A 20,878-nucleotide genomic window follows, 5' to 3' on the forward strand; every position below is an offset into this window, starting at 1 on the left:
TGTATTCACTAGGGGATGTGACAGAGGGACCATTAAAAAAGCTGCAGATAGCGCAAACTTGATCCAAAGGTTTTGGAGTGAGGTTAGAAATGAAGTCTCTAGTTGGCAGATGCATGCACCCTGTCCAAATAGAGACCATAATTCTAGTCAGGGTAAGTCACAACACAATCTAAATTATCCTGTGCTCACCTTCTGGTAGCTTGGCACAGAACAGGCAGGCTTAACTTAGAAGGCATTGTGTAAAGTATTTGTGCAATAACTCATACAATGACTAAAATCCATGGTGTAGAAGTTGAGATATTAAATTTTTAATAAATAAATGCAGTAAAGAGCTTAGGAGCAAGAACCACTAAAAAAGGTTACTTTAAGTCACGCTGGTCTGGGACAAAGTAAAAGTTTCGGGAGAGAGACTTTGAGCGGTGCACCAGATTCTGCCACGCATTTGGGATGAAGCATGGATCCCACCAACTATATTCCCACAACTAGGTTGATGTGCCAGTTTTGCTACATTTAGACAGGAGATGCATCAAAATCAATGTATCTGGGCCACTTCTAGAGAGCCAGGAGCAGGGGTAGATACTTTGATATCCCTGAGTCTCAAGCAACACGTGGTAAGTCAACAAGCCCTTGGAGATCACTTGGCATGAAGGCAGAGTCCCGCTCCCCATAAGCAGAGTCAGAAAGCAGTAGGGCAAGAAACAGAGAAGTAGGCCTTCCAGATCAGCAGTCCAGTTGAGTCCTTTCTGCAGCACATCACTTCGCCTGACAGAGGTTCTTTTGTAGACCCAAAAGTTTCTGATTTGGTGAGGTCAGAGATCCAGCACTAGTAACCAAATGTGCCTTTGAATGGGGGAAACTTCAAAGGGTGTGTTTGAAGTGCATAGCTATCCCTTTCAACCCAGTACTGTCTGTCAGGCAATCTGTGAGAAGTAATCAGTCCTTTGTGTGGGGCCAGGCCACAGCCTATTGAAGTATATCTTTTAGCTCCTTCCTCCCATCCTGCCCAGGAAGGGCCATCAGAATACAGATTCAGCAACATCTAGCCTTCCTGTGTTTGTGCCTATCTGAAGAGAATGCACAAAGTGTAGCTGTCACCCAGCCCAGGCGTGTATTGGAGACAGGCTGTAAGGCACACAGGATAGTAAGAGCATAGAAATGTCCACTTTCTTAAAGGGGCATTTTTAAAATAGTAATGTTAAATCTAACCAGTAATGAGGATTTATCATTACCATTCCAAAGATATAAAAAATGTTGCAGCTCATTTGCAATTTTGAATTGCAGGTTAAAGGTATTTTAAAACCTTAAAAACCACAGCGGTGCGGGCGTTCTAAAGGGTAGGCGGGCTGCGTCAGCCGTTGGCAGGACTGGGGAGGGAGTGCTCCCGTCGGCCAACAACCGACAGGAGCACAGAAGGGGTTAAGGAATTTCCAATGTTATTCTATGACAGGAGTAGGCTTCACAGTAATGAACAAGAAATCTGAGTGTTTCTCACTACCAGGACATGCAAAACACAAAAGTACATGTCCTACCTTTTACTTGCACAACACCCTGCTCTATGTGCTACCTGTGGCCTACCCTAGGGGTGACATATGTGTAATAATGTAATAAAAGGGGAGTTGAGGGCTTGGCAAGTAGTTTTAAATGTAAAGTCAAAATAACAGCAAACTGAACACACAGGCCTTTAGTGGTAGGCCTGAGACATGGTTAGTGGGCTACTTGGGTGTGTGGCACAAGCAGTGCTGCATGCCCACTAGTGCAAAAACAGCAATTGATGGACGGAATGTTGCACAATGGCAAAGCATTCACCCCCAGTCACAGATCTGGGTTTAATCCATTGTTATTTTGCTCACCACACCACCCCAGTTCAGACATGGCCATTTGCAAATCAGTCTTGATCCTGTGCCTCATGGGAACAGTCCAGCCCGAACTGCCAAGCCACGTCTTCTCTAAACCGGAATCAAGCATGCTAGGACCGGTTTCTGGCTATCAGCCATCATCAGCCAGGATAGCTTGATTCCAGTGACATGGAGAGCACGGGGCTCACGTCTGAGCATACCCGTCCCACTCGGGGTGACAAATGCAAAAACGACAATTGATGGAGGGTATGTTGCACAGGGTCAAGACTGATTTGCATATGGCTCAGTTCAAACTGGAAAGGCATGGTGAGCAAAAAAACGATGGATTTAGGCCCAGATCTCTGTATTGGGGTGAATATATGACATTGTTCTGCATTCTGTCCATCACCTGTTGTTCTTGCATTTGTCACCCTGAGTGGGACGGGTATGCTCAGACGTGAGTCCCGCGCTCTCCATGCCACTGGAATCAAGCTATCCAGGCTAATGAGGGCTGAAAGCCCGAAACCGGTCCTTGGATGCTTGTTTCCAGTCCAGGAAGGACCTGGCTTGACAGTTCAGGCTGGACTGTTCCCATGGGGCTCAGGGTCAAGATTGATTTGCATATGGCTGGGTTTAAACTGGAAAGGCATGGTGAGCAAAAAAACGATGGATTTCGGCCCAGATCTCTGTACTGGGGAGAATGTATGACATTGTTCTGCATTCTATCCATCACCTGTTGTTTTTGCATTTGTCACCCCAAGTGGGACGGGTATGCTCAGACGTGAGTCCCGTGCTCTCCATGCCACTGGAATCAAGCTATCCAGGCTGATGAGGGCTGAAAGTCCAAAACCGGTCCTTGGATGCTTGTTTACAGTCCCGGGAGGACCTGGCTTGGCAGTTCAGGCTGGACTGTTCCCATGGGGCACAGGGTCAAGACTGATTTGCATATGGCTGGGGTCAAACAGGAAAGGCATGGTGAGCAAAAAGACAATGGATTTAGGCCCGGATCTCTGTACTGGGGTGAACGTATGACATTGTTCTGCATTCTGTCCATCACCTGTTGTTTGCGCATGCCCACTAGTAGCATTTAATTTACAGGCCTTGGCCACATGTAGTGCACTTTTCTAAGAACTCATAAGTAAATTAAATATTCCAATTGGTATGAGCCAATGTTACCATGTTTTATGGAGAGAGCACATACAACTTAGCACTGATTAGCAGTGTAAAGTGTGCAGAGTCCTGAAGCCAGCAAAAAAAAGTGCAGAAAAGTGAGGGAGGTAAACAAAAAAACACCCTTAGGCTGTCAGATCTAACATGTGTCCCCCAGCTGAAATTGGAAAGAGCTACCCAACCCCTTTGAAGGTCTCTTTTCTACGGCGGATGAATCTGAAGACACCATCAGCATTGGCGCAATCTGTTCCCGGGCGATGCTCTACCATAAAGTCCACCTCAACATTTTGGGATTTTCACCCTTCATTTGCATGAGCCATTTGAGGAGTCTGTGGTCTGTCTGAACCAGGAAGTGAGTACCAAAAAGGTATGGTCTGAACTTTTTAGTGCCCTGACCACAGCAAAAGCTTCTCTTTGAAAGGCACTCCGCTTTGTTCTCATGAAAGTAACCTCCTGCTAATGAAGGCTACTGGTTGGTCTAGGCCCTACTCATTCAGATGTGCTAAGACTGCTCCTATGCCATGCTCTGAGGCACCTGTCTGCACGATGAACTCCTTAGGGAAGTCAAGGGCACTGAGCACCAGCTCTGTGTACATGGCTTCTTTTAGAGAGTCAAAGGTCTTCTGACACGCCTCTGTCCAGATCACCAATATGGGCTGATGCTTGTAAGTAAACTCAATTAAGGGGGCAACAATGGAGCCATAGCTCTTAGCAAATCATCTTTAGTATCCAGTGAAGCATAGTAAGCCTCTCACTTCGGTTTGGGTTTTAGGTGTTTCTCAGGCCATGATGGTTTCAATCTTGGCTTAAAGGGGCAGCACCTTGCCTCCACCTATGAGGTGTCCCAAATACACCACGGAACCCTGCCCAATCTGGCACTTACTTTACCTTGATTGTCAGGCCTGCCTGTTTCAGGGCCTGAAGCACCTCATGGAGGTGAGGCAGAAGTTTCTCCCAGCTGGAACTATAGACAACAATGCCATCTAAGTAGGCAGCATCGAAAGCCTCTTTAATAGCCAGGACCATGTTAACAAACTGTTGGGAGGTAGCAGGGGCATTCTTTAATCCAAAGGGCATCACCCGGAATTGGTAATGACCTTCTGGGGTTGAGAATGCTGCCCTTTCCTTTGCCCCTTAGTCAAGGCGATCTGCTAGGACCCTGATGTCAAGTCAAAACTACTGACAAATTTGGCAACACCCAGCTTGTCAAGGAGTTCATCAGCTCCGGGGATGGGGTGTGCAACAGTGCTGGTGACTGAGTTGAGTCCTCTGTAGTCCATGCATAACAAGAGTTTTGGTTTGGCACCCCATGGGGCAGCCTTTGGTACCAGCACCACAGGGCTAGACCAGACACTGTTAGAGGGCTCAAATACTCCTAAGGCCAACATCTTGAAGACTTCCTCCTTGATGAAGGCTCTCACCCTGTCTGACAACCTGTAATGTAGTGTAGTGTCAACATCATGGACACACACAGATGTGTGAGTCCAGGGTTGTGGGAAAACAGTGATGCAAACTGTCCCAGCAACTGATAACAGTCGCCTTGCTGTCCTGGAGTCAGTGTGGCACAGTGGTTGACACTCTCCACTTTCCTATTGTGTTCCTGTGCAGAGAGTTTAGGGAGATGTTCACTTTCCTCTTCCACACCTTCATATGTCACAAGAAGCATACTCATTTTGGACCTCTCAAAGTGAGGCTTTAACCTGTTGACATGGAGCAGCACCCTTAAGGGTTTTCAAGGGGATTGGAGGTCCACCAAGTAGGTGCCCCCCCCTTGCACTTCTGGACTTCGTATGGGACAGTCCTGGTGGTCCTGGAGAGCTCTGGGCTCTACTAACTCTATCACCCATACCTTCTGGCCACGTTTAAACTCTACCAGCAGGGCACGTCTGGTCATACCAGCATTTCATTAGCTCTTGGCTGGCCTTGGCCATCATCCAGAAGCGGTGCATCTGTTTACAGAGGGCCAGCATGTAGCTGATCACATCCTGGGGGGGATTACTAGGTGCTTTCTCCCACCCCTCACTTATAATGCACAGAGGTCCCTCAAAAGGCTGCCCATGGAGGAGCTCACAGGGACTGAACCCTACTCCTTTCTGTGGCACCTCCCTGTAGGGAAAGAGAAGGCATGGCAAGAGAATTTCCCACTTCTGCCTCCTGGGCTCAGGTGGGCCTGCAATCATACCTTTCAAGGTCTTGTTGAGTCTTTCAAACAGACCAGGTGATAGGGAGTGGTGAACTTGTAAGTTACACCACACTCATCCAAGAGTGACTTCATGTACGCAGACATTGAGTTAGTACCTCTGTCAGACACTATCTCTTTGGGGAACCCAGCACAGGTAAAGATCCCTGTCAGAGTTCTAGTCACCACAGGTCCAGTCATTGTCTGCAGAGGGATTACATCTGCGTAGCATCTGGCATGGTCCGCCAAGAGCAGGACAAACTTACTGCCTAAGGCTGTCTTAGGGCCCAAGGGTCCAATGTCATGGAAGCCCACCCTTTCAAAGGGGGTGCCAAAAACAGGAAGTGGGATTAGGAGAGCTCCCTGATTTTCCCTGACTTCTCACTGGCCTGGCAGGTGGGACAGGTCCTGCACAATGTAGCTGAGGCTGTCATCATTCTGGCCCAAAAGAAGTGAGAGACAAGCCTGGTGAAGGCCTTGCCTTGCCCTAAATGTCCTGCTAGGGGTAGGTCATAAGCCAAACCCAGATGGAAGGTCTGGTAACATTGGGGGACCACCAGCACATGGGCTGCCCCATCTTCAGCAACCTTAGACTCACTGTAAAGGAGATCCAGGTAGTGTATTCCAGGTCATTGCCTAATAGACAATCTACAGTCATGGAGGGCTCAAATCAAATTTCAGAGAACCTGAGACCACCCCCTTCATGAAGGGAACCAGAGCCACTGACAGATGACTCTCACGATTGTCAGTAATTGTCAGTGACTATGATTTGGAGGAATGTGTTCGGGAGGACCTGTTTTGCTGAGACCAGCTGACAGTTGGAATTTTACATGCTGGCTACTATGTCACACAGAGCCTCCACTTGTTGTCCACTAATGGTGACCAATTGCCTGTACTTGTAGGTTTTTTTCAGGTTTGAGCGCTTTTGGCATCATTTCTCCCAGGGAAACTGTGTTCACCTCTGTCTGTCCCCTATAAATAACTGGGACTACTCCTTCCTGAGCACTACACTCATCAACCCAGCTGTGCCCTGGTGAGACATTTGGAATCACCCTTAGTGTGATCATAGTCATAGCACGGGTACAAATCTCACTTATGGTCAAAGAGCTCCTTTTTCTTTGTATCAGACGGGGACTGGTTACCACTACTCCCTTGGGAATTTTTTGGGGGGGCATTTTGAGAGCTCCTTGTTGTTAGCTTTTTCACCCCCTCTTTCTTTTATTGGGAACCCTGACCACCTTCGTCAGTGTCCCTCCAGATACGTTTTTGGACACTCTGGTGCTAGCCCAGAGGTCTGCCTTCTTAGCAAGCTTCCTGGGGTCCGTCAGCTTATTGTTATTGAGGTGCTGATGCAACTAAGTAAAGCAAATACTGAACATGTGCTCTCATGATTAAATGATAAAACCCTACATATTCATTTACTTTGCTGCCACTCACCCAGCAATTCAGTGCCTTACTGGAGGAATCTACTAAGGACACGTTGGGGTGCTTCTGGCTGTTCCTGTACATTTGACAACACTTCTCAGGAGTCAGACCAAATTCGGCAATCAAAATGGCTTTAATGGGGGTATATTTGCTGGGTGCCCCAACTAAGTGTGAGCGCAAAATCCGTTCCGCTCGCGGATTTCGCGGATTTTGGGTAAATCCGCAATCCGCGAACTCCAGCGAATTTACCGAAAATCCGCAAATCCGCGAGCTGTGGATCCGGGGGGCAAAAGTTCAAGCCTTCAAGCTTGAAGTTGTTGTAACTATTTTAGGATGGCGCCGGCAAGCGCCATCCTAAAATAGTTACTAAGTTAGCTTCAACAGGAAGCACTGATACATAAAATAAAGCAGGTGCTCAAGGACCTGCGTTATTTTATCTATTAGTGCTTCCTGATGAAGCTAATTTAGTAACTGTTTTAGGATGGCGCTGGCAGCTTGCCGGCGCCATCCTAAAATAGTTACAGGATGATGGACAGCTGCAGCTCACTCAAGGGACCCCTGCGCACATCGGTGCGATTGCATAGTAACACGCACATGGTCGCTGGAACTAGTTGAAGCTCAAATTCAGTGACTCATTCATCAGCCCAAAAACAATCGTGAGCGTCGTCGATGCTGGGCAGGTGTGCCTTCTTCCCAAATCTACAGTCAAAAATCAGCTGTGATGCTGGATAGAGGCCTTTGTATCCTTGACTTTCATGAGCGCAATCCTCGTGCTGTTCCTGTGACCAGGAGCTTCTTTCTCTTCTTCATCTGCTGCTCTGATCGGTCTCTGACCATTTATACACACACAAGAGGCACTACTCGCACAGAAGACCCCCCCATGTAAAAAAGCCGCAAAAATCTGCGAATCCGCAAATTCGCTGATTTTGCGGATCCGCGAATATGCAAATACGCAAATCCGCGGATCGTGGATCCGCGAAATCCACCCATGCTTAGCCCCAACCTCAAAGTTTAGAAGTGTCTCTCTCCCAATGTAGACATGTGTCCCCCCCATGCCTCCCTACCCCCCAGTGCTCCTCAGGGATCCTGTGTACCTTCAGTACAACAGCATAAGCAGAAAATCACTTATCAATGTCGGCTCCCACCACATAACTGGGCTCCAAGTCCTTGTGTACATGAACCTTCTTATCTCATCAGTTACTGAATGTATTCTTCCAAGATCACTTCTGGAATCAGGTAGCCTGGCCTTGACTCCAGCTCCTTTAGACTCAGTTCATGAGCCAACAAAAGTTTCTTCTCAGCAAAGACTTATTCAGCCTCAGCTTCCATCTTTAACTTTGCCATCTGAAGTTTGAATTCTCAATTTCAGGGATGTCACCTTCAGGCACTGCAGGTGATTCCTCAGAAGAGCTATTCCCAGACTCTCCGAAACCATCATTCTCCTTGGAGCAGGCTTCTGCCCAGGCCCTCAGCACCATTCTAAGGTCCACATTCTTGATGGCACTTTATGGCAGGTACCCCAATCTCCTTGCAGATGCTTTTCAACTGGTTTACTGTATAATCCTCCAGCTTGGCCAGCTTAAACTCCATGGCTCCACATTCAGAACTAGCAAGACGTCATGTACAGGATGGATCAAGGATGCAAAGCAGGAAGAAATGAAGAACAAATTAAATGGTCTTTGATGTAGATCACAGTGTTCACCAAACTACTGCTACACACTGCGCAAATATAAGTCCTATCCTCACAGCTGATGACCAATGTTAGAAATTGGGTCTCTAGTTGGCAAAGTATGCACCCAGTCCACGTAAGACCACAATCCTAGTCAGGGTAAGTCCCAACACAACCTAAATGATCCTATGCTCACCCTCTGGTAGCTTGGCAAAGAACAGACAGGCTTAATGTAGAAGGCAATGTGTAAAGAATTTGTGTAATAACTACACAGTATAAAAAATAAAGTATAATTTAAAAAAAACAAAAAACATTGAAAATCCATTGTGTACAAGTTGAGATACTGAATTTTGAGGAAATAAATGCAGTAAAGCGCTTAGATGCAAGTAGCCCTAAAAAGGTTACTTCAGGCCATGCTGCACCAGGGCAAAAACAAAGTTTGCACCGACCACGATGGAGCCTTCCCCGACAACAGAACACAAGCAGGCCCCTGTGAACAAAGTAACTTTCTTGATTGCAAACAGTGAGATGCATTAATATCGAGGCCTGCAGGCGCAGGATTAGTTGATCTCCATGCAGTGATGGTTATGCGTCAGTTCAGAAGACGGGTGCTGGAGACAAGAGGTGTCAACCAATGCACCAGATTCTTCCACTTAATCAAGTGGATGCGTCGATCTCACTAAGCTGTAGCGGTGGTGATAAGCTGTCTAATGCGTCGATCTCTGTAGGCAAGGAGCTGGTTCTGAGGCGAGGAGATGTGCCCATTTTAGTCCTTTAGCCTTTCAAGCCAGTCCTGTCTGCCAGGCTATCCGTGGGGGTAATAAGTCCTTTGTGTGGGGTCAGGCCACCATCTATTGAAGTGTAAGTGTTAGCCCAGGAAGGGCCATCAGAATGCAGATGTATGTAGATGGGTACTCAGCCACACCTAGCCTTCCTGTTTTTTGTGGATGTCTGAAAGGAATGCACAAAGTGTAGCTGTCTCCCAGCCCAGACTTCGATTGGAGAAGGGCTGTAAGGCACACAGAACAGTAAGAGAAGAGAAATGTCAACTTTCTAAAAGTGGCATTTATGAAACAGTATTGTTAAATCCAACTTTATCATTACCATTCCAAAGATATGAAACATGATGCAGCTACTCCTTACCAATCAGGATTTGCTGCTTGAAGGTATTTTAAGGAATTCCCATTGTTAGCCTATGAGAGTAGTAGGTCTCACAGTAGTAAAAAACAAATTTGGGTGTTTCTCACTAACAGGACATGCAGAACACAAAGTACATGTCCTTCCTTTTACTTCCACAGCACACTGTCCTTTGGGCTACCTAGGACATACTCTAGGGGTGATTTTTGTGTAATGAAAGGGATATTGAGGGCTTGCACGTAGTTTTAAATGCCAAATCGAAGTGGCAGTAAACTGCACACAAAGGCCCCGCAGTGGCAGGCCTGAGACAGGGTTAGAGTACTACTCAGGTGGGTGCCACAAGCAGTGCTGCCGGCCCACTAGTAGCATTTAATTTAAAGGCACATGTAGTGTACTTTACTAGGGACTTATAAGTAAATTAAATATGCCAATTAGGCATGCACCAATTTTACCATGTTTTATGGAGAGAGCGCATGCACTTTAGCACAGGTTAGCAGTGGTAAAGAGTGCAGTGTCCAAAAGCCAGCAAAAAAAGTGCAGAGAAATGGAGGGAGTCTGGCGAAAAGTTGGGGGAAGACCACCCTAAGACTGTCAGGTCTTATGAAGCGCTTTACGTGAGCCCCAGCTACATTACACAAGGGAGCATTCATGTTAGTTTTTTCTAGGCACTGGGAGATCCAAAAGCTGATTCACAAAGGGCCAGCACACTCTTGGTGGAGGCCCTGCAGTCATGTGAGAGTATTTGAACTCAGGGCGGAATCTCTGTAAGTCGAATTCTCATTGCGGAGATTCCACTCTAAGGGACAGATGTAGGAACCCTAATACCGGTCGGTAACGGCTGAATTTACAGAATTTTGGCCGTTACCGGCCAGTGTTAGGCATTTGGGATGTAGGTGGCTACATTTCAGATTTGGTAATTTACCGAACCTAAAATGTAGGAAGCACTAAAGTGAGTGCTTTTCACCTGTAAGGATTTGTTATTTACCACCAACTACAATTTGGTGGTAAATAACGAAAACAGTTAAAAAAGCAATTTTGTGCTTTTTTAACAGTGCCATGTGGCAGAAATACATGCCCTTAGGGTATGTATGTGTGCCATATGTGCACCCATGCACTATTTATGGGTGCAACAGGGTGTCAATGTGACACCCTGCCACCCTTGTAGGTCTTCCTCCCTTACGATTCGGTATTTACCGAATAGGTATTCCCCATTCATTCCTATAGGAATGAATGGATAATACCGATTCGGTAAATACCGAATCGGTATTTACCGAATTTTACAGATTCGGTAAAAATGACCAAGTTAATACCTACATACCATTTACCCATTCTAAAATACAGAATCGGTAAAATTCGGTATTTTAGAATCGGTAAATGGTATTTACCTACATCTGGTGTGGTAACTCCTCCACAAGTGCAGGGCCTTAGACATGAGTGTGGAGGCCCTTAAAGAATCAGGCCCTAAGTGATTTTACCAGAATCACAGGATGTTGAGCTGACACCGAGCCTCCAGTGCCGTTCACCAGTTCCAAAGTCGGCAGCTCTGGCTGTTACTCCACATTCTCTCCCCCATAGTCAAGCATGTTGGTGGGACATTTCATAGTTGCATTCCACGGACTGGCATTGTTCCCCCGCCTCTTTCAAGGAGATTCCCTGACACTTGAGTTGCAGGAGAGGCTTCAACACTGGTGTGCTCAAAGAGCACCAGCTTATAATCTTTGATGTACAAATGTTCTATAAGAGTTACTTGTACAAAAAACCTGGAACTTAACCACATTGCTGATTTTCTTTAGTTATTAGCACCAATTGAGAGAGCTGTGTTATCATCACCTTGCTTATTGAACCCCCCTCTAACTCAAATGCAGCTACGGGACTGTTATCAAAGTCCTATGTATACAGTTGGCAGTGTACATGAATGAGACCATTTTTATACCTTACCTAAACCCCAATGTTATCTTCTTACACTTCCCTGAGGTAGCTGCCATAACCGTTTCCCTTTCTGGATAGTACGCAAAGTTATTTTACATTCTGCCAAGAAATCTACGGCAGAAACAAATACACATAGAATGAAAAGGTGAAACAATGGCATTACTTACCGCAAGTGACAGAGGAGCGTACTCCACTGGCACCAAGGGGTAAGAGAGGTATTACAAGGAAGTGGATACACCCTCCCAAGTTAACTACAGTAAATGTAAAGTATCCAGAACCATCAAGCTTAAACTTAGACTTATGTGGCGTACCCCACTCGAACGTGGGAAAGGAGGCAACTCCTTTTTGTTAATTAACCCTCACACATCCTATTGGTGACATGCTTCATCATAGGGTCCACCCTGACTCCTAAAGGTCAGGGTGGACTTGACCGTATTTTAGGGAGCACTTAGGAGATGTAGACCAGGGGGTCTAGAGGTAAAAATCCTACTGTGTTCCCCAGGTGTTCCTTTATTCGCAGGGACGTAGCAGAGATTAGAAATGAATATATACAAGGGGTCATTTGGAGGTAATGGTCCTATGACCCTAAAGATGTGCCAACATGTTTCAGTCATTGTTTTATGGCCTGTTCAGTCCCGGGCTTTCTTCGAGGCAAAACAAATGACCCTCCCTGGTATTAAATAAGGAATGTTCCTATATATTTTTATTTTACAGAAGAGAAAGCTGCTCCTTCGTGAAAAGTATATGGAGGGTATACTTATCTCTCCATCCAGAAAGAACACAAAAATTCCGTCTTTAAGGCAAAAGTAAAAAGAGACAAAACAGACAATTTTTCATTTTATCAAATTTTTCATAAATATGCACGCCCAACACTTGCCTACGGACCCCCCCCAGGACACACCCCAGCTTCTGCAATTCCATCCCTGAATTCAGTGCCCCACTTGCTATTGACTCTAAACTCCACACCTTCCCTGAAGACCTCAATCTTCACCTTGCCGACCTTAATGACACCTACACAGCCAACCTCCTCAAAAAAATGACCAACATCTGCCTCACATACCTCACACACATTGCAGGACACACTCAACCCCATTTTTATGACCAGTGACAGAGTCAAGCACAGCCATGTCACCAATCTCACATGGAGAGACCACACCATAGTCCACCTCACCATCAATGGATCCCCTGGTACCACCATCAAGCTGCCCAGAGCCTCAGACCACTGCTGGAAGTAAAAATCAGAGAGCCAGTGAATCAACATCCTAAACACCTCCCAATCTGACTCCTCAACTAACCTAGAACAGGCTGTCAAGAACTTCTCTGCCTGGATCACTGATTTACCGACAGAGTCAAGCCAACCAAACTCAAGAGATCCTCCGAACAGGCATGTTGGTACACCACCGAACTGCGAACCCAAAAATGTAACTGCAAGTGACGAGAGTAAATGGCGCATCAGAAAGGCACCATCAGACCGAGCCACATTTTAGACATCCCTCAACCAATACCGCCAACTCCTGAAAGAGAAGAAAAGGAGTGCTCTTGCCGACCTCATCGACGTCAGTCCTAACCACAGTAAAGAACTCTTCAACATTGTCAGAGAGTTCTCCAACCCCTCAGCAACTGAAAATATCATCACCCCTACACAGGAACTCTGCGACACCCTGGTGAACTTCTTCCACGACAAGATCCTCGCCATCAACACAAGCTTCGAAACTCAACCCACCACTGCTGACATCCTCAGCCTCCTTGCTCCCACAGATGCAAACCCCGACCACTATATCACCACATGGGACCAGCTCACCACACAAAACACAGCAGCCATCATAAACTCCATCCTCTCAGGAGCACCCACAGACCTTTGTCCCTACCCCATCTTAAACATCAGGAGCAAGATGATCAGCAACACGCTCATCACCATCTTCAATGCATTCATCACCACGACCATCTTCCCTGAAGAACAGAAACACGCAGAAGTCAAGCCTCTTCTCAAGAAACTATCAGTTGGCCCTAGTGAATTCAAGAACTACTGTCCCATTTCTCTGCTTCCCATTTTCTCGCCAAAGTCCTCAAAAAGGCCGTCAACCACCAACTCAACGAACACCTGGTAAACAGCAATCTTCTGAACAACTCCCAATCTAGATTACACACCAACCACAGTACTGAAACTGCTCTGATCTCTTCCACCAAAGACATCAGAATCCTTCTTGACCATGGAGAAATGACGGCACTGATCCTCCTCAACCTCTCAGCAATGTTCAACACTGAACCCCACCACACCCTTATCAAGAGACTTTACCACATTGGAATCCAAGGAGACATCTTCAAATTGATCACCTGCTTCATCACTGAAAGAACCCAGAGAATCAGCCTACCAACTCTGAACATCATTTGTGGCATCCCTCAGCCCTCAGCCCTACACTGTGCAACACCTACATGACCCACTTGCCAACATCATCAGAACCCATGGAGTAGACATCATATCCTATGCCCAAGACAGCCAGCTCATCCTATCGCTATCTGAAGACCCCTCCATCACGATGGCGAAATTCTGCAGGTGCATGGCGAGTGTCGCCATCTGGATGAAAGACATCTGCCTAAAACTCAACACAATGGAACTACTCATGGTGGCCTTCCGAACTAGGACCTTCCCCACTCCGACAGACCATTCCCGCAACCTTGGCATCATCCTGGACAGCAAGCTTACCATGAAAAGTCAGACCAATACGGTCTCCTAAGTCTGCTTCCTCGCTCGTTGCATGCCCCATAAGATCTTCAAATGGCTCCCTGTCAACAGTAGCTAAAATGTCGCTCAAACCCTAGTCATCAACCAGTTGGATTACGGCAACCCATCTACGTAGGAATCACCTTGCACCTCCTGAAGAGACTGCCGATCACACAGAATTAAGCAGCTAGACTCAAACTCAACATTCTAAAGCAGACCCACATAACCCCCCACCTCAAGAAGCTCTACTGGCTCCTCGTTCAAAAGAGATGTAAATTCAAGATGCCGATAGAAACCTACAAAGCCCTACACAACCAAGGACTGGACTACATCAACCGCCACCTGACCTTCCACCAGCTCTCCAGACACCTCAGCTCTACCTTCCTCTCCCTCACTTGCACCCTCGCATCCACTGAAGCAACAGTGGAGGACGCTCCTTCTCCTACCTGGCTGCGAAGTCCTGGAAGGACCTCCCCCTTTATCGCCGGACCTTATCCTCTCTTTTAAAATTCAGGAAAGGATTCAAGACCTGGCTGTTCAATTGAACACTACCAGTGCAGCACAGTTCTCAGCACCTAAATACCCTCACGGGTGATTAGTCGTGCTTTATAAGTCCTGTTTGATTGATTGAGATATGTATAGCAAAATGGTATATGTGTGTTGATCTATACATAGTAAAACTTTGGTTACCTATAGAAACTTATCTTCACAATAATGTTGGCCTCAATATTCTTTACACAATATTTTGTCCTGCAAAGTTTTTGTTTCTGATATTCTGTCTAAATACCCACTAATAGGCCAACAATGCTCAAAATAAAAAGCACAAGCAAATGTTTTGCCTTGACAGGATCACTGTAATTTAGGAATGGGCACCAGTATGGCAGAGATTTCCTGCACTGTGCCAGAGATGTTCCATAGTTATCCCAGATGCTTGGGATTATATCTAAGAAAGTACAATATCTTTCAGGAAGGGCCCACACACCAGGTGCTCACAAACATACACAGACAGGCATATAACTCATGCACATATATAAATACGTAAAGGTGCATATATCTCACACAGTCCCCAACAGCCAGTGAGCTACTTCCATATCTACACTCCTGCTCCTGTCCTGATGCATTTTTTTCTGGACATATTTAGCACATGGGTTAGAACCTTTGCACCCACTCACGACATCACTCTCAAGCTTCTAACCCTGGGCAGAGTACGTGGAGTGCCACTTCATGGAGTTCCATAGAGTTAAAAAAAATTCTGTGGAACTCTGCTCGGCGCCACCCTCCCTAACAATAAAAAACAGAAATAAAATCACTTACCTGCTCTGGCGTCTCCGGGCTGCCCTACTCCTCGCTGGCAAGGACGGCCAGGAGGAGAGACAAGAACAGGTACGTGATTTCTTTTCTGTTTTTGTGGGCGTGGGAGGGGCGTTGGCAGGGGCTAATTCCAATCCACCCTGGAGTCGGGGTATTGCCTAAACTCCATGTTCCCAAAGGAGCACGCGGTTGGCAAAACTCTGCAGACTCCACTGGCAGAGCGGAGCTCGCCACCCGGGCTTACAACAGACATTCATCTTTCCCAATAATGTACTTTAAATCAATGTGACTGATAACATTGGCTCTGGCAGCATGATCAATCCCCATGAAAAGACGTGTATGTGAGCATGCAATATTACCATCAGTCTGGTTGGCTGCTGTTCAACAGGTCTGGATCAGAGCAGGACTGTCTCCTGCAATTTGCAGAAGGTACAGTAGCACAGTTCCAGACTTCCCACTTGGTGAACTAGGCTGAGATTTAGGATCCATACCAGAAACTTAGCAGGCCCTGTTTTTTTTTTTTTTTGAGGAGACAAGCACTCAATGTTACCATTTGTTTGTTGACTTGCTCAATGAGTTTGATAATTAAATTTTGAGGCTGGGGGTCCTCTATAAAGATGTTTTGTTAAGTTGAGATGGTGGCTCCTAAAAGGTTCTGTGAAAGCAACTATTTTTGGTTTTGAAAAACAGGTTTATTTCTTTTAAAAATGAGTCTTGCTCTCTTGCTCTACTTTCTGTGATGAGTCAGTGGTTGTTTGCAGATATTGAGTGTGGTTGGAAGAGAGTTGCATTATATAGTGAAGGAGGATAGGCCATCCCTATGTTGGCTGTGTTGCACTGCCTAGATTTTTTACTTTGATAAAAGGTATGAACACTAAGACAAGCAAATCCTTTTTTGAACATGTGCGGAAACTAATAGTTTGTATTGAACCCATATTGAAGGAATGTATGACATTACAACGCAAGCTATTGCAATGCATACCTTTACTATATGGTCGATACCGCGCAACTTCCATTACAATGCATGCCATTATAATGCAAGCCATTACATCGGGTATTCCATTGCAATGAAAATTAATATTCTAACACCACTGGGTGCTTACCTCAGGGAAGGTGTTGGTCAGGGAGGGATATGCGTTGTAATGGCATGCATTGTAATGGCATGCTTCGTAATGGATCCTGCATTGTTTAGACAGCGTTGTAAAGGGATTGCGTTGTAATGTCTGTGTTGTAATGGATGTTTCCCTTATTGAAGGTCTGTACTACTTTTCCCACCGGTTCATGTCTTCTGAGGTTATAGGTTTTTGTTGAGGTGTGACTACTAAAATATCTTCTGATAATATATACTTTTGGGATTTGAATTGAGCTCAGTTTTAGATCTTTTAAAACTGTCTTTTTTATTTCACTGAACTTTCTATGAAGTCAGGGTGGATCCTATTGCATGTGGTGGGCGCGTTGAGAGTTGGGTTTCATGTTGCAGGCTGGTGGCTTTCTGACTCCATGTGCTGGGTGGACCCAACAAACTTTGTGTTCCCTAGTCCTCTAAACCCTGGAGGCATCCTAAGTCCTCATACTGTGCTGATCTGGCCTTCCATCCTTCCATCACAGTGACAGGCCGGCTTACCTGGGAGATCGTTGCAGAGGCCGGTGAAAGGCAGATTGCGGTCTTTGAGTCCTTACATCGCAAGGAGGCTTGTCAGCAGAAAGTAGAAACCCAGGATGGTGTCAGAAGCCATTAGGGATAGGAGACAAGTGCTTCAGAAGAAAGGCTTGGGGGAGGCCATTAGGAACAGACCGTGGGTTATGGAAAACTGCAACCCAAGCTGCAAAAGCACCTAGTGCCTGCCATGTTTGTGACTCATCCAGGGCACATTCCCTAGCAGTAGACTCATATAAAAAAAGTGGGGGCATTAAAGTGAGTTGAGTCGTGCCCCCTAAGGCCAGTGTACTTCTGGGCCCATATAGGATTAACTAAGTGTTAGACCCTGATGGATGAGTATAAAGACATGAGAGCCACTATTATTGACAAACTCCTTTCTTTTCTCCAGGTATGCAACCTTAAGGGGGGGTGGAAAGGAGAGATGTGGAGCATATGGGAGGGGATGAGTGAAGAGACACAACAATCACTAGGGTGGACAAGTTCCTATTTTTTTACCTCAAGGACAGTGGAGAGATAGACTAGAATTATCCCAAGTGGAATTTGTAAACATATTAATTATATATGAAGCAACAGCCAATCATCCAGATGTACATCCCAGAAGTAAAGTGTTTATTTGGATAAATATAGATCTTCACCCTGTGCTCCTTGGATGTCATATGGCAGATGGTGAGAAATGAATGGCTTGACCATACAGTTACTAGAATAGTGCTTTTACATCAATGTCATATTTGGCTACTAGGCCAATGTGTCAATATGTCCTGTTAAAAGTGTATGAATGCTCACAATTTGGAGGTAACTAGATATGCTCAATATCTTTATCCATTTTGCCCATGTCCAGTTGCTCTATTCCGACCTGTAACAGGAATCCTACAATTACAAGATCATTTTGGAGAAGTTCTTAGATGTAATGGCAGTTTGGACATCTAGGAAAGAATGTGCAATAACCCGAGAATGGCAGCTGACTGCTATAAATGTCACAAGGCAACTTCAGGGAAACAATGTGTAGTGCAATAAGGTCACAAAGTATTTTTTCATCAAGCTGCACAACATTAAGAATCTTGAATTCATTCTCAATCAACCGCTATTCTGCCAACCTGAATTGACTGAAATGGAATTAGAGTGAACAGTGTGCTGCAGTTAAGAATATGAGGGCATTACAATGTAACCACTGGAAAGGAAGGATGAGTTGGCCTTGCATGAATCTATCCCTTAATTTTGCACTTTCGAGTTGGTGTCAGCCGATGGTCTAGAATAGGTTGAAGCATCTAACCAGTATCCTAGTGGTTTTTGGAATTGTGCATACTACTGAAAATGGGTTATTTTAAATTTTTGTTTAAATATAGCTTATTGTTTATCTAATATGTGTACACACTACACACCTGATAATATATTTTTCTAACTCAAAATCTTTCAAATATTTAGGAGTATGGTCTCCCACAATAAGTGTAGTTTCTGTAAATCACTACTATGGTTCAAACTAATCTTGTAGAACAGACTTGCATTTATTTACCCACCTGTTGCTTCTACAATGCCTTCTAGGATCACAATGATCTCAAACTCCTCCCTTTTAAGGGACTCTGCTGTCATTTCCCAGAAAGGACTATGATCATTAATGATGTGACAAATGATCTGTGGCTCCACCAGAAACAGTCGGTCCTCCCCTGTGTCGTAGCCAAGGTTGATTTCAGATTGTTCCAAGGGAATAAATTCTCCTTCCTTTGTCTGTCGGGACTTGATCAATTTGGCTCGTATTTTAGCATCCACCATGTGGCTGTCTCGCAGGTCTCCAATTCGAAACATGAGGCAGAGTTTGTCATCCCTGTGAGACACCACACACTTTTTACTGAACATTAAAGTCTCTGCTCTTTTTTTAGGGCGGGAGATTTTAACAAACATACAGCCCACCATAAGAGCATCAATCATCGATCCAAGAATCGACTGGATCATTAGAAGTATGATGCCCTCTGGACAGTAAGCCGTCACCATTCGTGAGCCATAACCAATTGTTCTCTGACTTTCTACAGAGAATAGTAAGGCAGAAAGGAAAGAGTCTACATTTGTAATGCAAGGCTTCCACTCTATGTCAGCTATGTGGTTCACATCATCCCTTAACAAGGCGTCCACATAGTAGATAACAGCGAACATGACCCAAGTCACAACATAGCATGTCATAAATAGAAAAATAAACCAACGGTATTTCAGGTCCACTATGGTGGTGAAAAAGTCAAATAAGAACCTTGTTTTTTCCTGAATGTTTCCAAGGTTTACTCGGCATTTGCCATCCTTGGTAACATATCGCTGCCTTTTTTGCCTGGTGCCGAGATTGAAAACCTGTCGGTCATCATACATGAGTTTGCACCGCATTTTATTCGATTTTTCGGAGGTAGGCGCAGACACCACACTCCGTGTTGGAGTTTTATTGCGCATGGGCATGTTGGGCACACTGAGCACATGTCTTGGGTACCACTTGCTGTTGGCGTTTGGGGTAGGCATTTCATTTTTTGAAGCCCGGTGATATGTTGTCAGGTCCTCTGTTTTGATTGAGACGCTGGGTCGGTTCTTGTAGGCATGACCTGAGGCAGTCTTTGTGGAGTCAGCAGAGCTCAGTCTTCTGTGGAGGCTGGCCAATGCGGCAGCGTGAGGGGCATGGGGCAGAGGGATGAAGTTTGACATAATCCCACTTTTCTTTCGAGGAACTGGCTCAGGTTTGTGATTGATCTCTTCTGTTGAAGGCGTGGACACTACCATAGTTTCAGGCTGCAACACATAAAAATTGTAAGAATAGTTAACAAAGACATCTTGAAGAGTCTACCACTGTAATCTTTCCGCAGTAACGAAGCTAAATTGGCTACTTTTCCAACCTTTCTTGATTGATTTAAAATATGCCCTGGTTACATTCTAATATTATGTAACCAAAACATAGGTCTTCAAAAGTTGAACAACTTAATGTTGCCAAAGCCTAAAATACAAAATCAATCTCTTCTACAGAATATTCTAGTAATATGATTGATCAAACTAATGACTGTTTAGAATTTTCTTCCCAAAACAACTCAATATGCTTCCATTTATCAGTATTAATTTAAGGAAAACAAAACACAAGGACATTTTGTACACACAAATTGTAATGAAACCCCTTTGATTGGCTTGGTGCAGAAAACCAGAATGTACTTTCTTATTGCTTGTTTGGGACCTGACTTCAAAACTACACTTATTTTTTTGGACAAAGTTTTACCATTTTGCACCAGAGCAGTAAGATCCAACACAATCCATGGAACATGATTCACTTTACTTCTATATTATACACTTAAATCCATGCTAGGAAAGGTATGCAAAATATTTGATTAGAAAGCTACATTTTTTCAGGTATTTTTTTCTACGCAGTAGAAAATTAAATATTATGTGCGATGCATGCGTTCTGCATAATCATGTTTTATAGTTAATTCAAAGGTACATATGAAATAATTGGCCTCAAACGTCACAATTTTCACACCCACGTTTTGAAGTAGGAAATTAAAAACTACACAAAGTTGCAATGTTTAAAAAAATAATTAGCAAATAACTGTGTGACTCCCTTAGAGGAAATACACTCTTCTGAGATTGGTATGTCTCCACCATTCTTCTACATAACATAACTGTGAGAAACAGAGGGAGAGTGGCTAGGGGTGTGAAAGGCTGCAGTAGAGTTCCCGGTACACAGACAAAATATCGAGTTTTAAATTTCGATATACAATTATATCGAAGTTTAAATATCGATGGGACATAATATAGAAGGTAAGTAATATCGACAATCTTAATATCGATATTAGTATGATATTAGTAATTTCGAAGTTTTAAATATCGA

At 44.8% G+C, this 20,878-nt stretch overlaps 1 protein-coding gene across 1 annotated transcript in view; it reads right to left on the reverse strand.

Annotated features, from left to right (window-relative positions):
• Positions 1–20,878, reverse strand: part of LOC147732841 (G protein-activated inward rectifier potassium channel 4-like) — a 259,916-nt gene that overhangs the window by 13,058 nt on the left and 225,980 nt on the right. Inside the window, exon 3 of the mRNA XM_086958872.1 lies at positions 18,552–19,794. Within this exon, the coding sequence (XP_086814998.1) occupies positions 18,552–19,794 (1,243 nt within the window). The remainder of the gene's footprint in view (positions 1–18,551; positions 19,795–20,878) is intronic.

Source organism: Lissotriton vulgaris, chromosome 2_1 (genome assembly GCF_964263255.1).
Source record: "Lissotriton vulgaris chromosome 2_1, aLisVul1.2, whole genome shotgun sequence".
Lineage (NCBI taxonomy): Eukaryota > Metazoa > Chordata > Amphibia > Caudata > Salamandridae > Lissotriton > Lissotriton vulgaris.